The sequence below is a fragment of the Podarcis muralis genome, chromosome 1 (assembly GCF_964188315.1).
Source record: "Podarcis muralis chromosome 1, rPodMur119.hap1.1, whole genome shotgun sequence".
Classification (NCBI taxonomy): domain Eukaryota; kingdom Metazoa; phylum Chordata; class Lepidosauria; order Squamata; family Lacertidae; genus Podarcis; species Podarcis muralis.
The window spans coordinates 41,696,958-41,719,669 of record NC_135655.1 but is presented as its reverse complement, the minus strand read 5'-3'; the positions used below and the strand labels follow the sequence as shown (position 1 = coordinate 41,719,669).

General features: G+C 42.0%; 1 protein-coding gene across 2 annotated transcripts in view; it reads left to right on the top strand.

Moving 5' to 3' along the window:
• Window positions 1-5,365: 5,365 nt before the first annotated feature.
• Window positions 5,366-22,712, top strand: part of FSIP1 (fibrous sheath interacting protein 1) — a 99,389-nt gene continuing 82,042 nt past the window's right edge. For both annotated transcript variants that reach the window (XM_077926674.1, XM_077926667.1), the window contains exons 1-10: window positions 5,366-5,479; window positions 6,961-7,092; window positions 8,894-9,056; window positions 11,300-11,401; window positions 13,348-13,526; window positions 15,000-15,093; window positions 18,086-18,184; window positions 19,525-19,625; window positions 20,374-20,484; window positions 21,301-21,465. In XM_077926674.1, coding sequence (XP_077782800.1) covers window positions 6,967-7,092; window positions 8,894-9,056; window positions 11,300-11,401; window positions 13,348-13,526; window positions 15,000-15,093; window positions 18,086-18,184; window positions 19,525-19,625; window positions 20,374-20,484; window positions 21,301-21,465 — 1,140 coding nt within the window. In that variant the 5' untranslated portion in view covers window positions 5,366-5,479; window positions 6,961-6,966. The remainder of the gene's footprint in view (window positions 5,480-6,960; window positions 7,093-8,893; window positions 9,057-11,299; window positions 11,402-13,347; window positions 13,527-14,999; window positions 15,094-18,085; window positions 18,185-19,524; window positions 19,626-20,373; window positions 20,485-21,300; window positions 21,466-22,712) is intronic.

Sequence of the window (22,712 nt, the reverse complement as noted above, 5' to 3'; positions counted from 1 at the left end):
GGATTCAGTGTACAGTGGCGTAGCTTGGGTTGTCAAGCACCCGGGGCAAGGCAAGTAATTTGCGCCCCCTAACCCAAGTGAGCCAGGTAGGGGCAGAGAGCTGCAAGTGCGAGCGCCCCCCCAGATGTGGCGCCCGGTGCGGACGGCCCCCCCCTGCACCCCCCACGCTACGCCACTGTCAGTGTAGTATTTTACATTACAAAGGGCAGCATATAAGCTAAGGGTTCACGGAAGGGTGCAATTGGATACAACCCAAAACATGCTTAAAATTAAGGACAGAAAAACTGGTCTTAACAGGTTGTTCCTTTTAAAGCTGATGGAATCCTAAATGTTGATAAGGCTAAACCAGGTGAATTAACTTAGAATAAACTACTGAATTGGCCCAAATATAAGCCGCACTCGAATATAAGCTTCACCTTTAAAATTGGAGGGGGGGGGGAGAAAAAAAGAAAAAATACCCAAATACAGTGGTACCTCTGTTTACGTACTTAATTTGTTCCGGAGGTCTGTTCTTAACCTGAAACTGTTCTTAACCTGAGGTACCACTTTAGCTAATGGGGCCTCCTGCTGCCGCCGCGCCGCCACCGCACAATTTCTGTTCTCATCCTGAAGCAAAGTTCTTAACCCGAGGTAATATTTCTGGGTTAGCGGAGTCTGTAACCTGAAGCGTCTGTAACCTGAAGTGTATGTAACCTGAGGTACCACTTTATAAGCCACTCACTTTCCTTGCTGCTCCTGGCTGCATACTGGGTGGGGGGAGCTGCGCTGCGTTGCCAGCGGCCTTTCCCCTTCCTCGCTCTCCCTTCCCGGCCTTGGGTGAGAGGACGGGACTGCGTGTGGGGTGGGCATCGCTACGCTACGCTCCTGGCGCTGTTTGCCCCGATACCGTAAGGTTGCAAATATAAGATGCACCTATATATAGTGGAGCCGGAAACAACAATACAAGTCTTGCCAAGATATTCATAGGAATAAAAGCGATATGAGCACACTCTCCCGAGGTGAGAATTGACTGCCCCTCACAACTATATAGAACAGAGGCGAATAACTGGTGTCTAATTGTTTCCAAGGAAAGAACATAAGAACAGCAGAGTGGATTGCAACTGGTTTTTAATATCAGCAGAAGATTAGCATTAATTATTTCCAATTTACTCTAATTGGCCTCATATTTTGAAATGGCTTCAAAGTGTTCTAGCTCAAAAATGTCTTCGGTTAAAGCAGAAACAGGCTTGATTTTGTATAAAAACAGTATTGTCAGCCAACATCAAAAGTTCATGCTCTGTGACGCCAGCAGGGCTCTTTAATTTAGCTTGCTTTACCAGAACAGACTACAGAGCCAGCAGGAGAGAGATAAGCTGCAACAAGTCCAGAAAGTTTACATCATATTTTGGTTTGCATCACTATCCAGCTGTATAGGATTCTGCATGAGCACTGGCAGATATGCAAGAACATCTTTGCTTCTAGGTTGCATGATTACCTTTGCAGGCAGACACTTGCTCCTTGTCAAGAATCCCCAGAGACTGATGAGCCCAGCAGGTCTGTTCTGATATAAGAGAGCCTTATTAAACCCATTTCATCAACTATTAGAACAGCACTCTGGCTGGTGGCAATACTTCCCTGTCTCTGTGTGGAACAAGCAGCAATAAAAAATAATAAATGTGCTCATGAGTTGCAGAGAGCTCTCAGAGGTTTTCATGTCAGCTTGTTAGGAAACTACTTTACAAGCAGCTCCACTTACACAGATTGCAGTATGGTGATCCCCGACAGTGTGTGGAAGCCAAGTAATAGGAGCCTGAATGGTGTGCCTATAGGAACTGATGTTCTCAAATTCAAGTAAAACTGACTGGGAACAAAAATGCACGTAAGTGTAAAATTGCCCAGAAAGTCCAGCATGGTTACATTTCATTTCAAAAGAAAGAAAACTTATAAAAATGGGGGCATTGGTTAAATCAGGGGTGGGGAACCTCCAGCCCATGTGTGAGTCTTGGTCTGTCTTGAGGTCCAATTGTCCTGCAAGGCCACTTCTCACAAACCATGCCCATCCATCAATTAGTTAACATCACTGGGGGGAAATGTGCTGGCAAAGCAGACCCCTGCAGAGAGCAGAATTGGACCCTCCATTTATCAGCTGGTGAGCAGAGAGTTCAATCCTGCTCGGTGCTACTCAGCATGTTCCCTACAGGAAACATGGTGGCAAAAGAGACCTCTCCCCACCCCACCCCCCATGGGTCATTTCTGAGAGCTGGATGGGACTACCCACCTATCAGTCACCTGACATCATCGTGATGACAGAGGGTTGGCTTGCAGGGTGGTGGGAGTGAAAGATCAAAGAGGACAAAAAGCTTCCCCATTCCTAAAGTAAAAGGAGAGGCCAGAAGGATCAAACACATTGGGGGGGTTACTTAAAACCACAATAATAGAAGTTCACCTAAAATTAGGAAACATACCAAGAGAATGCCAGGATGGTTAAGCAGCAGAATCAAGGAAGCTATAAAAGACTAGAAGGCTTCTTTTAAATAAGTGGAAGTCTTACCCAAATGAGGAGAGCAGAAAGGAGGAAAATATGATGGAAAAGCAAGTTTAAGCTGCTGTGAGAAAGAATTTGAGGAGCAGGAGCAGATTGTAAAAAAAAAAAAAAGGATTGTGTTTAATACAGAACCAGACTGAAAGCATACGAACAGAAAAATGTCCTGAAAATGATGGAATGGTCCATTGGCAGCCCAGAAGCTTCCTTTGGTCCCATCAGATCTAACTTTTCTGCAGCCCCTACACAAGGAGATGTCAGCCAGCCGAGAGATAAAGAAGGATAGCATAACTGTCTTTAGCCCAGCACGTACTGCTCTTGGGCTACCTTTTCAGCCCTGAGGCTAAACTCCTAATACTGTCTTGCAGAGCAACAGGAAGTGGTCCAGCCTCACAGCCTGCTACAGTGGAAAGAAGCTGCAGAGGTCTCTGGACCATCCTCCCATTTCATACAGGTCAGTATGACCCACAAGGCATGCAACAATGCACGCCAAGACAATGTTTTTGACCTCACAAGCAGGTGGTTAGAAATGGAGCCTCACATGGTGCTCTGCGGCTTGCAAAGAACAGCTTCTTACCCTCCAGGCTGTCCCTCCTGAAATATTTAAAAGTATGCCATGTGAAGGATAGTGCTGGGAAGGAAGGCTGAGAGTGGTGCTATCTAGCCAAAATCAATGCTGCTCTTTGGGTTCTCTCCCAGCAGGCTGGTGCTACTTGCAGCTCAGAGTGACAGCTCAAGTGGCTTCAGTGATATATCAGAACAACGTGGTGTAGTGGTTAGAGTCAGACTAGGACCTGGAAGACCAGACTTCAAATTTCCACTTAACCATGAAATGCACTAGGTGACCTTGGGCAAATCACCACCTCTAACCTACCTGACAGTGTTATGCAGTGGTGTAGCGTGGGGGTGCAGGGGGGGCCGGCCGCACCGGGCGCAACATCTGGGAGTTAGGGTTAGGGGGCGCAAATCCATGGGTTAGGGGACGCAAATCCACGGGTTAGGGGGTGCAAATTACTTGCCTTGCCCCGGGTGCTGACAACCCCCGCTACGCCACTGGTGTTATGTACTGAAGTTTTCACCCTGGGCCAGCAGGGGGATACTGTAGATAGTTATGCAAATGAAGGATCGAAAGTGACATTCAGTGATTGGATAGTTTTAGAAAGTTGTTACAGTAACAAGGTACTGGAGCTCTATATAAGCAGGCTGACTGAGCCCTTCAGTTCAGTTCTGTCTGGCCTCTGAATAAAAAAGAGCTGTTTGAAGAATCGCTGTGTTGTCTGATATGTTCACCCACAACTTAACAGACAGGGTTGCTGTTATGATAAAATGAGGAGCAGGAAAACCATGTGCATCATCTTGAGCTGCTTGGTAGAAAGGTGTGATATAAATGTAATAATAAATCCTCTCATTTAGTGTTGGGAAGGGTCTTCACCTTGGGCCTATACCTTGCTTGCCAATGCTCATGGGAGAGCAGCGATGTCAAGGGTGAGGCAGTGTTCTGTTGATAAGCAGCTTGGCTGAGAATAATCAAACCTCCCCCCAGCTTTCATCCCGAGGCTGAAGACACTGGTTCATGTTTAGAGATTCCTCACCTACAGTGGCTGCACACAGTCAGACATCCCCACCCCAATAACTGTAGAGCTCAGTGCTGATTTTGGCTCCATGCTGTAGTCAGTTTCCCTTGCCCACAGCTCTGTCAATGAAGAGGCAGATTCAAGGGGGAATCACAATTTAAATTATTAGTAGGGGTGGGGGTGCTTGCCAGAGGAATACCAGTTTAGAATTCCCAGCCTATAAATATGTTAGTACATCCTAAACAGGAAGCATGCCTGCTCAGACCCTTTTAGCTTAATGGGTAACATACTGAAAGTCAGATGACGCCATCTTCTGGATGAAATATTATATATATATATTTTTATTAAAGAGCAATTACCGTATCACTCTGATGTGCATTATAGTCATAAATGCATGTTTTAACACAGGGTTGTTTCTTCTTTAATTTCTTTATTGAACCAGATCTAGTCTCACAATTATACAGTAACAGCAGAGAGACTAGTGGATTTCCACCTCTGAATCTTTTCTCTGTCCCCACCTCAACCGCAGTGTGGTGTAGTGGTTAGAGTGTTGGACTAGGACCTGGGAGACCAGGGTTCAAATGCCCACTTCAGCCATGAAGCTCCCTGGGTGGTGAGCTTGGGCCAATCACTATCCCTCAGCTTAACCTACACCACAGGGTTGTTGTGGGGGTTCATTGGAGAGAGAGAACCCGTCTCGTTCTCAGCAATAACGGCGCGCACGTGTAAGGAAATTAAAACTGGCCGATACAATGCAGCCCTGGATCTTTCTGTTGAAGAGTAACCCTCACTGAGCTCAATGCTACCTACAGCCAAATAAGTGCGCACAGGACTGCAGCATTTCAAGCATACACCACACGAACTACCTATTGCACCTGCAGGAATAAAGTAAACAAAAGAAACTGTTTGCTGTGCATTGGATTGCAGTCTTGGATGGAAGCAGCAGTTTTCAGCAAGATACCTAGGCGCCCTGATCCTGGCTGAAGATTATCCTCAAACTTAAAGGTAAGGGCTGGTGAAACATACTTCGGCAGCACATGTGGGCTAAACGGACGCGCCTGAGTGCAGGAGCCAGAATCGAGGACATCCAGGTTAGTTCATAATATGTAAGATCAGGCGCATCTCCAGGCTCCGCAGCCACGCGTTCATTTAACTGTTTTAGAACGTCGCTAAAGGGTTTCAACGGGCATTTCCCAGGTACGCATGCTCAGCAGCACTCCGAGAAGGCTCACTTCCGCCCTTAGTGCCTACCTTATTTCCGGGTTCTGCTCTTCGAATGGGTTGCCATAGCAATTGAGAAGCGTATCGTCTTCATGGCTGTCTGTTTACAGAGGCGTTTTGCTCGCTCCGTCCGCTGGAGCGCTCTGCAGAGAACCTGCGCGGGGTGAGTTAATGCAGGGCGAATTTTGCAGATTATGGCCATGTTGTTGTTGTTTATTACTTTGCGGGGCAAGTTAACATTTCCCGACCAACTAATTAATACATACATACATACATACATACATAAATAAATAATAAATAACTAACTAACTAACTAACTAACTAACTAACTAACTAACTTGCCTTATATATATATCCCGCCCTCCCCGGCCAGGCCCGGGCCCAGGGCGACCAACACCAAACAGAAACCACAACAAAACGCAATAGAAAAAAACAAAACAAAAACAGTTAACCAAAATACGGCCCAAAACACAGCCCAAAATACAGCTTAATATGCAGCCTCATTTTAGTATGATTGGTCAGTCAGTTAAGTATTTCTATTGTTTTACTTGATGGGGGGGGGGAGCTGGCCCTCCTTAGCTACGCCCATAATCACTGTACTAATTTGTGTATGGGATCATGCCATTAACTAACACCCCACTGTTTCCATATGGTCGTGGAACTATAGTGCTCTTTGGGTTCTCTTAATGAGATTTAGGGCAATGGGGAGAAGTGCACAAGCTCTGCCTGTCGCTGTGCTGATCCCCCTCTATGAGTTGAAGGTTGAACATGTAAAGTCAGAATCCTCCTGTATGTGCAGAGACTTACTGTGCATTTTGGAACCATAACGTTCCAGAATATTGAAATGAACAACCTCCAAGAATACAAAAGGCTTCCTTGGGAAATGATACATAATGAATTGGTAAAAAAATGTTTAAAAGTACTTTCCCAAAAAACCCAGAGTTCTTTCTGTTGTTTGCAACAACTGCATACATACGGCCCGTGTTTTGTTAGCCCCAAAATGGAAAATGAGCGAGGTCCCAACCAAAGAAGAGTGGCAACATGAGTTGACAGAATATGCACAGCTTCCAGATTTAACATATAGAATAAGAGAACAAGAAGAACATACGTTGAGAGAAGATTGGAAAACGTTTATTGAATATATGGGAAATAACTGTACAGCTGAAAATGCTGGCAGCATTAGGATAAATTCAGCAGTGTAAATAAGTTATGATGGATGTAATAATGGAATACAGAATAGTTTCTGTAAACTATGCAGGGATTTATGCTATGTAAAATGAACCATGGAAAGAGAAGGAAAGTCATTGATATCTTAAGGATCTAAAAATGAGTACTTTAAATTGTAAAACAGAAAATTTACTAAAAATTACATAAAAACAAAACAAAAGGCTTCCCACTTCACAAATTTGTCCTCCTGCTCATGAAGGATGGCAAGAACAGTGACAGGAGGCAGAACTACCCTGTGTATCCTTGCTGGCCTTCCTCACGTCTTTACCTAAGTCATGACAAGAATATCCAAAGAGGGGTGCTGTTTCTATCTAATATACGCTGTGTGGAAAATGTGGAAGAGAACGGCAGGTTGATGAATATCAAATTAATTTAATACATGCCATATAATGTGCTCCCTTTATCTGCTTATTTCAGTTTTTAATGGATATTACAAGGGGAAGCCTGGATGACATTTCAAGGCCAGCATCTAGCTCAAGAATTAATCATGGGAGCAAAGTTTTAAGCACATCCTTAGAGATTTTAACACCAGCACCAAGCCTGCCTAAGGTAACTATTATGTCCACTGTTTTTCTTGCTCTTTCTTCTACAGTGTTTTCAAGTTTTTGTGAGAGATGCTGTTAATGTTTATAATTATAGTGACATTAGTGAGGTACAGTCCTTGAAAAACCCATATTTGGTACAGTGGTACCTCGGGTTAAGTACTTAATTCGTTCCGGAGGTTCGTTCTTAACCTGAAACTGTTCTTAACCTGAAGCACCACTTTAGCTAATGGGGCCTCCTGCTGCCACCGTGCAGCCGGAGCACAATTTCTGTTCTCATCCTGAAGCAAAGTTCTTAACCCGAGGTACTATTTCTGGGTTAGCAGAGTCTGTAACCTGAAGCATATGTAACCTGAAGCTTATGTAACCCGAGGTACCACTGTACTTATATTTTATGTTTTCATAATAAAGTGTATTTCGGGTTGGCTCCATCCCTCAAATCCTCTTTCATGGTAGAGACTCTGATCCATTGGAGGATCCTGTTGGAGGAATGGGACAGGTGATTTTTGCCAATTCCTGTCTCCACCCCAGTCTCCAGTGCCACACCCCACACTGTTTTGGAGGGACCCCCAACCACCTGGAGTAACTATTCAGGGGGAAGAAGGAATTGGCAAAAGTCCCCCCCTCCTCTGCCTGTGGGTGTATCCCATATTTTTTTCAAAATAGGCATCTGCACAAATGATTAGGTTCCACCCATGTTTTGAAACAATTCATTTATTAAATGAATTGTGTGTGTGTGTGTGTCATAGCTGTCAAGTGTCCCTTATTTGAAGGGACAATCCCTTATTCCAGCGCCATGTCCCGCTGCTGTCCCTTATTAATGGATGTCCCTTAAATGTCCCTTAAATGATGTCCCTTAAATTTCAAAGAAAGCAGCTCCTCTCCTTCCCTCCCTGCCGGCCGGCCAGGGAGGAGGGAGGCTCCAACTGTGTTGCTTGGCTGTGTTGCTCACCCAATAAGAAGTCTAAGAACGACTGGGGGGTGGAGCTTGCATGCCTTGTGTGTGGCTAGTTAATGCAAGCTGAGGGGTTTTTTGAATGCTGGACGCCATTTTGTTGCACGTGCTGCTGCAAACTTTGCAGTGCAAAGCCAGGCCAGGGAGCCATCTTAAGTTGAGGCTGCATAGGCCTTGTGGTGCATGTGATTCAGATTCTATTCAGTTGAACCTCTGGTTACAAAGTTGGTTGGACAGTGTTCTCGAAGCTACCAGCATGAGTTTGACCAGACTGCAGGAGGACAGAAAGACTGGAGTGCCTGGAGCAGGTGAGGCTGCAGGTCCCTTATTTTGGCTGCTGATCCCTTATTTTCAAATCTGTAAGTTGACAGCTATGGTGTGTGTGTGTGTATATAAATCATACTTTGAAGGGGGGACATGTGTCTTGATACTCTTCTCGTTTTTTGCTCTCATTCACTACCTGTCCTCCCCTCCCCCCCTTTCTTTCTTTCTTTCTCTTTCTTTTTGCTTTGTTTAAAACAACCTAGGAAATAAGGCCATAAACATTTTGCTAGACTGCCTGTGCACTGTGATATGTGGCATAAAATAAAGAGAGAGCCAACTGCTGTAAAGCTTATTTGTTTGGTCACTTGGAAGTGATTCTTTGCACAGGCAACTAAATAAGTGACTATTCCCAAGACTTTAAAAAAATGAATACAGTAGTTTATAAATATTTGTAATGTATTATCAGATCTTTAGATTTCATCTGAAATTACATTAAAAAGGAAATTTTATTTATGGTTCCAAATGATAATAAGGAGAAATTGTGACCAATGTGCTTGTAGCAAATTTCTATTTCTGCAATCATTTCTAGGTTGCTTTTTATAATGATCACAAAGAACATGAATCAAAAGAAAATTATGATGAAAATAGGGAGGAATATGGAACCAAAAAAATGAGAACCTCAGAAGTCATATCTGAAGAAAAAATGAATAGTAGTTTCCAGCTGGTAATACAGAGTACAAATCAGGTAAAAGGTATGAAATTTAGTATGCGTACAGTGCTTGTTTACATACAAGTAAGTTCTGTGGGACCTATTCCTTAGTGTGTGTTAGGGTTGCCACCTTGGTTTTCTATGGGAAAACTCAATATTAAAGTTACAGAACTATATAAATATTCTTCTCTTAGCTTTTTAGAAACTCAGTTGAGAAATTCTCTGAATGTAGATAAAAAAGAAGGGTTAAATATATTTGAGAGCAGAATTTTGCACTTTGACCTGCTTCTGCTGCTTCAAGTATGACTCAAGTATTGTACAAATTAATCAAATCACAAGAGGAAGACATATTATTTGCACAATGAATCTGCACCCAGAATAACCTCCACTTTTCTTGCTCTTCTATTTCAAACCCTCAGTATGCTTTTAGACTTGGGGCCAATTCACACAATCGAATAAACTGTTATTAATTAAGTGATAAAGTCCTGTCCTTGAAAAGTCACTGAGCTTAATGGATACTGCACATGATAAAAGATTTTCACAAAAGTTTATCTAAGTTAATGTAATAGTTGGTCCCCTGGGGTGGGGGAAACAGGAAGTTTTGCTGAGAATGTGCTCAGCTATTTAATGAGTCTATGAAACCTAGATCCAATCAGAACTAGAGCAGTACATAAGGGAGGATGTGTGATGAAATCTTGCAGCTTCAAATATAATAGAAAGGGGGATAATATAAAAAGGAAGGTGAACAGCAAGGGAGAAATAGCAGGCTGGGTGAACAATGACTGCTGGATGACCCCCCCCCCAATTTTTTTTTCATAGAATCATAGAGTTGGAAGGCATCCCCAAGGGTTATCTAGTCCAACCCCCTGCAATGAAGGGGACCATCCAACCTCTGCTTGAAAACCTCCAAGGAAGGAGAGTCCACAACCCCCCAAGAAAGACCATTCCACTGTTGATCAGCTCTTCCTGTCAGAAAATTCTTCTAGATGCTTAGTTGCAATCTCCTTTTGTGTAAAATATTTGTCTTACAGCATGAGCTCCTGGGATTAGCGCCCTATTTTATATTAAATTTTCTCATGCATATCAGTGAAATGCAAAATACTGGGCAAAAGTGCTGTGAATGTTGGAACTGATTGAGACATACAGTCCCTAGATTGCACACTCCCCCAGATTGCACCCTCTGCTCAAAACTTGCTGAGTAGAGGGGGTGATCCTATGGGGCAGAGGGGGTAGAGGGTTTTCCTGTCCTGCCTAGCATTCTCTTCTGCCCTAACAGACATAGATCACTCTGGGCCAGCCAACCTGACCTGTAACTATCTGTGGCTGTCTGAACCTGACTCATCCAATACCTGAGTCCCTCCATATGGGTCCAGTTTGGCTTGGGACTCTGCCAGATCTGGTATGCAGCCCTAGATTGAATAGTTTCTGTAATGGAATAATTTAATAATAATTTGTGCACCAAGCTCCAGAGGGTTTGGTGGTCAAACTAATGCCTCTTCTTCACTGGAGATGTATTGCTTGTTTCCTAACATGATTGTGCAGTAGGCCTTTAATTGCTGCATCACAGACAGAAATGAAATAAATGATTATGTCATCACCATAGTATATTCATGCCGGAGAAGCTTTGCCTGTTAAATTTCTGCCTGTCCAGCACCCATTTCGATTACATGTTGTGCCAGAAAAGGGTGGCAACACCACTCTCCTGTGAGCTACAAAATATATTAATATAATATGGTGAGGTAGTTAACAATCAGTATGTAAGTAGTACTGTTAAAAATTGTTTAAAGCTACACAGATACAGTGGTGCCTCGCAAGACGAAAATAATCCGTTCCGCGAGTCTCTTCGTCTAGTGGTTTTTTCGTCTTGCGAAGCAACCCTATTAGCGGCTTAGCGGATTAGTGCTATTAGCGGTTTAGCGGCTTAGCGGCTATTAAAGGCTTAGCGGCTTAGCAGCTAAAAGGCTGTTAGCGGCTTAGCGGCTTAGAAAAAGGGGGGGGGAGCGGGAAAAAATCGCAAGACTCGCAAGACGTTTTCGTCTTGTGAAGCAAGCCCATAGGCAAAATCGTCTTGCGAAGCAACTCAAAAACGGAAAACCCTTTCGTCTAGCGGGTTTTTCGTTTTGCGAGGCATTCGTCTTGCGGGGCACCACTGTATTTGACAGAACTTTCTCTTCCATATACTTGTGTACTGTTCCAAGTTGTTTCTTAGTTTGTAGTAATGATGATCTCACTGTTGGTTCAAATCTAAAGGTGCTGCTAATTTCATGCATGACTTCTGTTTTTCAGAATATTCCTCAAGCTCAGCAGATTCTGAAGATGACTGGGCTGAAAACAAATGGTCTTGTAGCAGCAATGCTCCTCAGAATGAATTAGCTAGATTAACAAAAGGTATAACCAATGTTTCTCCAGCAATTGAACCTGGAGAAGACATGCTGTTGTGCATGTCGTCGTTTATTCAGTGTCACAAATAAGTAGATAGTGGATAAAGAGAACTTGGGGTGACTTTATTTCCAGATCAAGCAAATAGTAATTCTGGGGAAATTGTGGTTGGAACACAGCTACCTTCATCCCTGTCCACATTGGCCAGGGCTGATGGGAGTTGGGAGTCCAACAAGATCTGGAAGGCCACAGGTTCCCCACCCCCTATTGTATAAGTAATGATTTATTTTTGTAGAACAACATCTAATGTTGCCAACTTTGTCAGCCTCTGCTGCTATGCTTTCAGAAACCGGATGCACATGAATTTAGAAAGTGAATACAGTGTTGGGGAGAAAGTATAAAATTTCTTCTTGTCAAACTGCTGTGAGAGGCAGAGGATCAAGGCTAGCAAAAGTGTTAGCAACCCTACTAGAGACTAAAGTCTAGATTTTAGTTCTGTTCAGGCATTTGTTGTCATAGTTCATGGGTAGGCAAACTAAGGCCCGGGGGCCGGATGCGGCCCAATCGCCTTCTCAATCCGGCCTGTGGACAGTCCGGGAATCAGCATGTTTTTACATGAGTAGAATGTGCCCTTTTATTTAAAATGCATCTCTGGGTTGTTTGTGGGGCCTGCCTGGTGTTTTTGTTGTTGTTGTTGTTGTTGAGTCGTTTAGTCGTGTCCGACTCTTCGTGACCCCATGGACCAGAGCACGCTGGTGTTTTTGCATGAGTAGAATGTGTGCTTTTATTAAAAATGCATCTCTGGGTTATTTGTGGGGCATAGGAATTCATTCACCCCCCCCCCCCCAATATAGTCTGCCCCCCCCCACAAGGTCTGAGGGACAGTGGACCAGCCCCCTGCTGGAAAAGTTTGCTGACCCCTGTACATAGTTAAAGAAACATTGGGGGTGGAGTGTGTGGAAAGATAGTGGGCACAAGTGTGTTAGCTCCACCATACGGTACTTTTCCATTTCCCTCTATGACCTCAAGCGTGACTCCATGGCAAAATCTGTATTCCCGGAGGCGTCTGCGCAAAATTTATATATCAATTAATTGTAAAGACCTTAAAGCTGTTTACAACAAGCATATATTAAAAACTCTGTTGCTGTGTTTTCACTGTTCTAAATAAGGATAGGGAGGATTTTGGGTTGCTCCCCAATTTGTAGCAACAGACTATGCCTGAATCAGAATACAGATTAGATCGATCTCAGGTTTTCAAACCTTTCTGAGTGTGATTTGTTAGTCCTTCTTTTTTAAAAATGAGATGGTCTAATGGTTCTTTTTTCTTTAAACACAAAACTAAAGTTTAACAGCAGCTTAGAAAATGTGGTCCTTAATGAAGAAATAGAAGGAAAATTAATATCTCATACGGGAAACGTATTGGATACAAACGCCAACTCCTTTTAGCAGATACAAAAGCTAATAAATTTGTAACTACGATTGAAAGTCAGGAAACCAGTGGCTGCTAAACAAAGGATTAACACCTGAACTGCTGCAAAAAGCAAGAAGAAATAAGAACTTTGTATGCTTATACCCAGTGCATGGGAAGCCATCTTAAATTGTTTAATTCGGTTTATGAATGATTGGCTCTTTGTGGTTTCTTAATTGGACTGTACTTTGGTTTGAGATAAGGTGGCTATTATTGGATTGGTATTAAAATTAATAAAAATTATTGTAAAAAAAGAAAATGTGGTACTTAAAGCACTTGTTCAAAACTTTTGAATTAAAAGCCCCTAGAAGTGGCAGTATATTACAGGTGAATTGTATGGAGAAAAAGATAGCACCCTCCATCTAACTATGGGGCAGATATCTTTTTTCTGCCCTTTTACCAGAGATCTCTGCTTTTAATATGCAGTTTGAAATGCTACTTGAAATGCAGTTTATAAGAATTATTGTTAATATGTTTAATTTTTAAGTGACAGTCAGTTCTGCATACCCGCAAGACTCCAAGGAGAAAGATGTAGATCCTCGCATGCTGAAAGCTATAAAGAAGATGGAAAGGTTGGACCAGATATTGGCCAACAAACAATCTCAAGAAAGGGCAATTAAAAAACAAGGCAGGGAAATGAGAACTAAACTGTGGGAAGATTTTCAGGTTAGAAATAATTGTAATAATTTTGATATATGCACTTTGAAATAACTTTGTTAATATGTTCAGAATTGTTTATCTGAGTGTTTATAGTTTCATTTTTAATTTAATTTAATGTAATTGTTGCACAAGGGACGCGGGTGGCGCTGTGGGTAAAAGCCTCAGCGCCTAGGGCTTGCCGATCGAAAGGTCGGCGGTTCGAATCCCCGCGGCGGGGTGCGCTCCTGTTGCTCGGTCCCAGCGCCTGCCAACCTAGCAGTTCGAAAGCACTCCGGGGTGCAAGTAGATAAATAGGGACCGCTTACAAGCGGGAAGGTAAACGGCGTTTCCGTGTGCGGCTCTGGCTCGCCAGATGCAGCTTGTCACGCTGGCCACGTGACCTGGAAGTGTCTCCGGACAGCGCTGGCCCCCGGCCTCTAGAGTGAGATGGGCACACAACCCTAGAGTCTGTCAAGACTGGCCCGTACGGGCAGGGGTACCTTTACCTTTACCTTTAATTGTTGCATGTTATATCTCTAATCATGTAAACAAATGTCTATCACAAAGCAACCGGGTTAAACAGTTTAAAGATGAAAATGAATAAAAACTGTTACAAAAAAATATTTCAGGTTAGAAATGTTCAATTTAAGTTCAAAATTCTTCTGTGAGCAAACATTTACGTAAACTAGCATGATTTAAAACAATGCATTTCACTCAAATTTAAATTCCTCAATGTCTTAAGAAAATCAGATGCTGACCTTATATGGGAGAACTGTTCAAGTCTTTATTGATCTTATGACAAGTGCTACCCTGATGCAGTATTCACAAAAGCATGTGCTACTCCAGGGGTAGGCAAGCTAAGGCCCGGGGGCTGGATGCGGCCCAATCGCCTTCTCAATCCAGCCTGCAGGTGGTCCAGGAATCAGCGTGTTTTTACATGAGTAGAATGTGTCCTTTTATTTAAAATGCATCTCTGGGTTATTTGTGGGGCATAGGAATTCATTCATTCCCCCCCCCCCCAATATAGTCTGGCCCACCACATGGTCTGAAGGACGGTGGACCAGCCTACGGCTGAAAAAGGTTGCTGACCCCTCTGCTACTCAGTACTTAGTCATACCTTTAAAACAGTGTTCTAACAAGCATTTTGGAGATCAGTGGTGGCCAGGGTTTACCAGGTGGAGCTGCAGAGCCACCTTCTCAACACTGGTGTCACTGCAGCTGGATGGGGCAGGTCGGGGGTGAGGTCAGGGCTGTGTGGATGCACTGACATGAGCATTCAGTTTGACTTAGCCAGTGCATCTGCAGAACCCCAAGTCCCATCCCTGCTCTGCCCCAGTCCCACCAGGGTCATCTGCAGAGATGAGAGTGTTGGGAGGCTGGCTATTCCTTGCTATACTGTCACTGTCATATGCAAGAAAGTTGGCACAGCTGTGGGATCTTCTGGTCTACCTTTTCTCTGGCATGCAGTATTATATAAATATATATTTATTTATTGTTCAGTCTATGACATCTCGAAGTTCTTCCGTGGTTACCGAAGAAGCAGAAAACACCAGGAGATTTTTAGCTTTGACCACACCGTCACCGGAAATGCCTGGTAAGTGTCAAATCAGAGAATAATAATAATTATTATTATTATTATTTATTTATTTATACATACATACATACATACATACATACATACATACATACATACCCCACCCATCTGGCTGAGTTTCCCCAGCCACTGTGGGCGGCTTCCAATCAAGTGTTAAAAACAGTACAGCATTAATGTTAACCATGTTGTTCTCCGCTTTAATAGTGTCACTATTGTTTAGGCAACGTATGTAGATAAAAATTAGGCAGGCCTTGCCTGCAGGCTTTTAGCTTAACAAATCCACATGTGACATACTTGCATGTAAACTTTTTGAATTACATTTAAGACCTCATGTGTGGTGCTTTAAATTGGTGCAAACCTACTAAGTTACCATCAGGTGGCAGTATTTGACAATGGAACATGCTTGCTGAATCTTTCATTATTATTATTTTTTTTAAAGTAAGGAGAGATGGTTTGCCCAGGTGCTAAAACCGAAGAACTCCACCCCCCCTTTTACTTTACAAAGGTACCTTTTGCTGTAGAGATCATGTTTCTCATTGATACTGGCCAACAGAACTATGCATAGTTTAAATAGTTTAGGATCCTCCTTGCCCAAGGCATTTGTACTGCATATCTACAGTCAGGCCCATTCTGTCTGAATTTTGCTAAATAGCTTAATTTACTTGAAAATAAAGGTTGGAATGTAATACACTAATTAGCTCTCGAAGAGGTTAGCGTTTAATCAGTCTTGGCACTATGAAAGGTGAGCTTCTGAAATTAATTTTGCAGTTGACTGTCCACTAAGCAAAGGGACTATAGGCAAATGCAGTGATAATTTCCCAATTAACAGTGGTAACTCAAAACAGTAGTCTTTAAGATGCCACATGACTTTGTTGTTTTTGCTGCAACAGACTAACACGGCAATCAAATATATTTCAGTCTTTCTGAAATATCCTGAGCATCTGCAGTGCCTGAATAAGAGACTGTATTGTGTAGTCTACTTGACTAAAAGGCACTCTATCTACTCAAGCTGGCTTGTATTATTCATGTCATTGTCTGTCTTGTGGTTCTTGCTCTGCATGTTCTGTAGAGTTGCCAGAGAAGGGCTGTTATTTCAACACGTTTACATTATAGTTTCTGGCTGATTCTTGGCTGACGTTTGAGAGCTTTATGAGCACTAGCTAGTTTCAGACAATGAAAAGATAAATTTCTTCACCGAACTGTTCTGACAGCATTTGTGGGTAAATAATCAAACTGGCTCTGTGCAAAGTGCATGACATAGTGAAATGGTTGTGATGCTGTTGCTCCATTTATTAAGTTGGTCCTCTTAATACACATATACAGTGGTACCTTGGTTTAAGAACAGCTCAGTTTATGAACAACTTGGATTAAGAACTGCTGCAAACCTGGAAGTAGATGTTTTGGTTTGTGATCTTTGCCTTGGAATAAGAACATGTTTTGCTTCCTGTTGAGTGTGTTCCATTTGTAAATTGAGTCCCCTGCAGCTAAGGGAAAGTACACCTTGGTTTAAGAACACTTTGGTTTAAGAACAGACTTCCGGAATGGATTAAGTTTGTAAACCAAGGTACCACTGTATTGTGCTACTGCTCAGCCTACTGTAAATGTAGGTGAGGATACCCATTTCACCAAGTGCAAGTTTGTTCATGGGTCCATTCATGGGAGTAGCCAGGATTTTTGTTAGGGGGCAGGCCTTTGTTGTGGGGGGGGCAGCTATTTTGTTAGGAGGGGCAGAACCTCAGTTAGCAATGTACAGTACAACCTTAATTTATCACCACCCCTACTCACGAACAATCCGACTCATGACCATGGCAAACCCGGTAGTAAATACCGGGTTTGCCGCGATTCGCGCACACGTAGAAGCGGCTTCTGCCAACTATACATGCGCAGAAGTGGCTGCCACCGTCTGCACATACGCAGAATGGCGCTGCCGCCGAATGAATGTGCATGCGTGGAATGGCGCTTCTACCAGCAACCAGGATTGACTCGTGAACAGACCTCCGGAATGGATTCCGTACGTGAGTAGAGGTTCCATTGTATTATTATTGATTGGGAGGGGCAGCTGCCTTCCCTGCCCCCCCCCCGGCTATGCCTATGGGTCCATTCTTGACACATCCATTGCATTGTGTGACTTGACTCTTTATCCTATGCCAATTGGGTAAAGGAATTGGTCTTTGTATCTCTTTGAACTTGCAATCAATTTATATTTTTTCCACTGACTTTCTCTGTCTCCTTTTAAAAGAATTAGACCAAAAATTGTCTTGTCTCTTATTCATTGCTACTCAGTTTTGTGAAAATGTAATTTTACGTGCCACAGGAATCATCCAAAAGGTACCTTCTCACACTCCTGAATTAACACTGCAACATTTCCTAACTAAAGCAGACATATAGCACTAGTATGACCCTATGTGTCTGAACTGTTGGAAGTGGAAATACAGCCATTATGAGCATCTGGATAATATAACCATTGCTTGACTGTGCTGTTACTGTAAACATCTATATGGCTCCCTTCCTTCAGTGAGCAAATGGGATGTTAGGGCATTTCCATATGTACAGTACTAGATAACTATATCAGATCATAGCTGGAGTAGAAATCTTCATATTTACAGAAAGTAATGCATAGCTCAAAGCACGTGGCCAGCCTTTGAGAATGAGGAGTATATAGAAGAAGTCATTTAATTATATTTCCAGGTTGTTCTGAAATGGTAATTTTAGGGAGTGGGAGAGGTGGCACAATGGCATTCCTTTCTGTGAAAACTAGATAATTGTATATTCTGTTGAGAGAAAGAAATGATGCTCAGTCTCAATGTAGGTGTCTCCTTGATCCCACACCACACTACCAGTGGTCTGGTCGTTGAAGCTAACTACAATGCCAATCATCAATATGAAACTTTACAGGCTTCCATTCTTACAAATATTAAGTTGATATACTTTAATCTTTTTGTTCCGAAATGTAAATAATTATCAGTTATTTAATGCCACATTTTATTAACAGACTCTCCTGCTGCTGAAGAAGATGAAATGTTTGTTAGTGTATTTCACACGCAGATTCATCCAGAAAATTATGGGAATAATAGTAGACAAACCAAGCAAGGTACAGGTTATATCAGTTTACCTTTGTTCCATAGATTCAGTGACAATTCTGCCTTTTGCCTGGGGATACTGGTTTAGACATAATGGGTAACCATCTTGTCCTGTTACAAGAATGATCCTGCATGCATCTTAGACTCAAGTGCTCCCATCTCTTCTCTACTCTTTTGTAGGTATGAGGAGGTTAAGCATGTCACTTTTGCTTTTGAACAGAAGACAGTTTCCTGTTACGATGAACTAGGGGACCTGTGGTTGACAAACAAACCAGTTAGAGCTCTGGGTTGCAGATAGCAGCCTACCCGGATATGTAGTGCAGTTTTCGATTTGTATCTCCTAAAGTTTTGGGGCAATTACTACATCATATTTGTAGTGCCTTTAACTACATTTCCTTCTGAATGATGAGGAAGGCAGTGCTATGAGAGTATTGAGTGCTTTGGCAAAAAGGCAATGTTTAAAGAAGTAAATACAAATTTATAGCACATTCAGAAATATGTAGCATAATACAATTTTGCAGGTTTGAATTAATCATAAGTGTTTTCTTGTTGTGGGAAGTACAGTATATTTGAAGTATAATGGCAGTCATTGTCCTGAGCAGATTTATGCTAAAGGTAAAGATAAAGGGACCCCTGGCAATTAAGTCCAGTTGTGAAGGCCGAGGGAGCCGGCGTTTGTCCACTTCCGCAGACAGTTTTTCTGAGTCATGTGGCCAGCATGACTAAACTGCTTCTGGCGAAACCAGAGCAGCGCACGGTTTATGCTAAAGGAAGGACTATTCAAATAATAGGAGTAACTTCAGGCATAGATAGGATGAGACCAGTGGTTCCCAAAGCGGTGGGATTACCAGTGGGGGCACTTAAGAGGCAAGGGGGTGGCAGGGGGCACTGGAGGTGTAAATGACTATCAGATAAATATAACTGGATCAAGTTCATTCGTTTTGTTGAATTGATTTTAAACTAAATAGTTTTAGTTGGGTTTTGCATAAACGTGCAATTAAATTGTTACTGTTTTGAATTTTATTGTGTTATCTTCCTTAGTAATTCGTGCAAACAGCTATTCTAAGAAATGCTTTTTATAGGGTAGGATAGGAGGGGGCACTGGGGATAAGGGCGTGGTGGCCCCCAAAAGTTTGGGAACTACTGGATTAGGCTATAGTTAGTTGCTTGAAAATTCTGTGCATGACTGTAACAAATGACTTTGCACTGAAATCCATCTAATTTTATTAGTCATATTTTTGAAAGGTTACTGAAATTAATATAGTCCGAAATGAATACTGAATTATATTTGTGTACTGTATTTGCCCAGTTATACTTTTAGAATTTCCCCCCTGAATTGTGTGTTGTTTAGGTGACGATAGAACAAGAAGCTCAATAAAGAAAATGGAAAATATGACTAAGAAAAGTGAAACAACCAGTAAAAAAACTGATTTTGTTAAAAAGAACATAGAGGTATGTGTTAACAGTCTGCATGGCAAAGTACAGGATTAGAACTCTTTGTCAAGTCTCATCATGCTACTCATTTAGAAATTAATAATGGATGATTAACTTTGCTACAAAGGTTATCCTATATATAACCTGCCTGAAGTTTTTAGGAAAAGGATGATAACTAGATTGCTGATCACTTCAGCTAAATCATGTATTTCTGGGAAAACATACTAGAATCTACTGAACTGGCATTTATGGAGCCCATGTTGTTTATTTTGTACTATCAGGCTTTTCTAATGCTATGCCTGTAGTTTTTTTTCTGCTGTCAGGAAATGGAAAGAAGACTTATGGGTTGTTTGGTTGTTTATAGGTTGTTTGAGCATTGAGGTCAGCCATTATTTGTGCAAAGTTTTTCACCTTCTGATAAAATTATCTGCAACCCATTTGTCCTTTCAGGTGGATTTGTTGATACATATCCTTCTGTATCAAAAATGTGAAGTTTTCAAAGTATTCTCCATAAGCTACCACATTTGTTATCATATATTGCAGTGGGTGGCTTGCTAGCAGCAGCTGGACTTTATTTTATTTTTATTTTTAAATTATTTTTATTTTATTTTATTTTCATTCATAAGTGTAATACTGTAATAAAAATGGAAATATAAAAGATATAAACATAATAAAAGACTATAATACCATAATGGAGGTTAAAAGCTCATCATTCCGTCATCAGTCTTCAGTGGCTTCAGGCTTCCAAATTACTTTCTTTATTCAGCTGGCCAAGGATTCAGTTAACCAAGTAGCTATGCCAGAGGAAGATAAGAAGAGGCTGTCAGAATTGCTGAAAGATACTGAAGATGAGAGCAGTGAACTTCAAGTAACTCAGGTACACAGATATTCATCCAGGTTGGTCCAAAACAGTAGTGTGTACTCTCCATTTCAGAGGATTAGTACAGATCTGGATTCTTCTTTGGTTTTCAGTGGTGGCATAACATTTTACATGGAGTGGAACCTTGCATCTGTGTGGATGCTTATTGGTAACATGAAAGCACTACTGCTTTGCCCGAGTGCACACTGATATTTTCTGAGTACTGGGTAGTGAGAGTTAAATAGTGATTTGTTTGTTTGGTTTTTTTGCTACAAAAGTGGCTACAAGAAGAAAGTAATTTTATTTCTTACTTGTACATAAGTACCTAATATATTGGGATTTGTCTCCTCTTTGCTTTATAATGAAATTTAAAATAATTAGTATTTCCCCAAGCACTCTTAGGAATAAGAGCCTCTAGCCTGCCAGTAATCAGCATTCTTCTGGTGACCTTGCAAAACCGTTCTCAAAACTTGTGGACCTCTTATGGTTGGCCTGTTTGTCGGCACCCAAGCGACGATGCAGCGTGCCTCTGAACAGGTGCAGAGTGCATCCCCTCCAACCCCCTTGCTGCTGAGCAGTACCAGTACCTTCTTTCCCTAGAAAAAAAGCACTGCCCCTATCCTTTATGCAAGTTATGTATAATCAGTATTTTTATGAAAGGTTATGAGATGTTGCTTGATGAACTAAAATTTTAACACACATGGTTTCGTATCAGATCTGCATTTATTTGTGCTGAGGAGAATCTCTTTCTCTTAAAAATAACATGGCAGGGTTTTTTTTGGTCCTAGTTCATATGCCCAGATAGTGTGACTAATTCGTTATTCCTTTTTCTAGGAAGAAGCAACTACAATGCTAGTACCAGGTGAAGGTTACACACCTGAGCCATTGGAATACCATCACCTCACTGAAATCAATGCCAAACTCAAACTAGTAATCTCTGATGGAAATTTATCTGCCGATCAGAACTCCTGTTCAATAGTCTCTAAACAGATTTATCAGGTACAGTGCGACTTGGAATATACCTTTAAATGCTCACTAGCCATTGCTTAACATGGGAATTTGGAGATGCTTTAATTCTAGTAAATTGCTTCCTGTTTTCCTTGAATCCCTGTCAGCTTATCCTTCTTGAGCCAATCTAAGATATATTGAACCCATTACATTCCCAATTGGGACATGCAGTCAGACCCAGCTGTGTTCCGAATGTTTGTGAGACTCCCAAACTAATTCCATCCCACCCACTGTTCTGAAACTCCTCTTGCTACCACCCATCTATCTGCATATTCACCTTGCTGTTTGGGCTGAAGTGAAGGACGGATCTTTCTGCTCCTTCCCCAGTGCCTGATGCTGCTATGGCAGGAGCACTGAGAAATGCTGTAAGGGGCACTGGTCATTGCTGTAACTGAGGGGAGATACCTCTATTCTGCTGCTGCTGCTGCTGCTGCTGCTACTACAGCAAGGTCAGCAGAGTGGTAAAGGCAGACCATTGAGTGAAAGGAAGGAGATTAAAATCTGAGCAGCAGAAGAATTCAAGAGGTTGAAATGCTTATCTCACAGTTGCTGAGGTTTGTATTCTTATCATAGAAATTGTGATGGTTGGTGACATTTATTCTCAGTTCCTTGTACCAAACCTAGTACGAGCACAGCTGCAGGCTTCCAGTAAGTTAGTTTTAGTTCACCTGAAGCTGTGCATGTAGTGTTAAACAAAGATTTAGCGTTTTGTGTGAACCAGCCCTATAGCAGTGCACTGGGTCATATTTGGAAACCAATGCTCTGCACTTAGCTCCCATGCCTATATTTCTCACTGCAAGCTATTGGGCTCTGGAGCATCTATGCAATGTTTATGTAAAATTATGCTCTCCTTGTAATATAACAGAAAACTGTTTTGTGAAACCATCAAGGTCAGTAAGACTTCTGAGGGAGTATAAAATGAACAAAAGGTTAATGCAAACTTCTAGGGTGCTTGACTTTCACACACTATCATCATTTGGCAGAAAAACAGCAGAACAATAATCAAAGGAAGTTTCCTCATATTATTCTAATGTCTTGGAATAGGCCTGAAAGCAAGAGCCTAATTCTGCTGTGCTCCCAGGGAGCCTGTGGACCTCAAAGCTGTCACTGGCCCAGGACTGATTATTATCCTTCCTGGGCATTGAGCCAGATCAGTTTTATGGGAAAATGCCTTATTTTTGGAGAAACAGGAGACATTAGTTTAGATGGCTAATTAAAGGAACGCAGTTCAGAGTAGG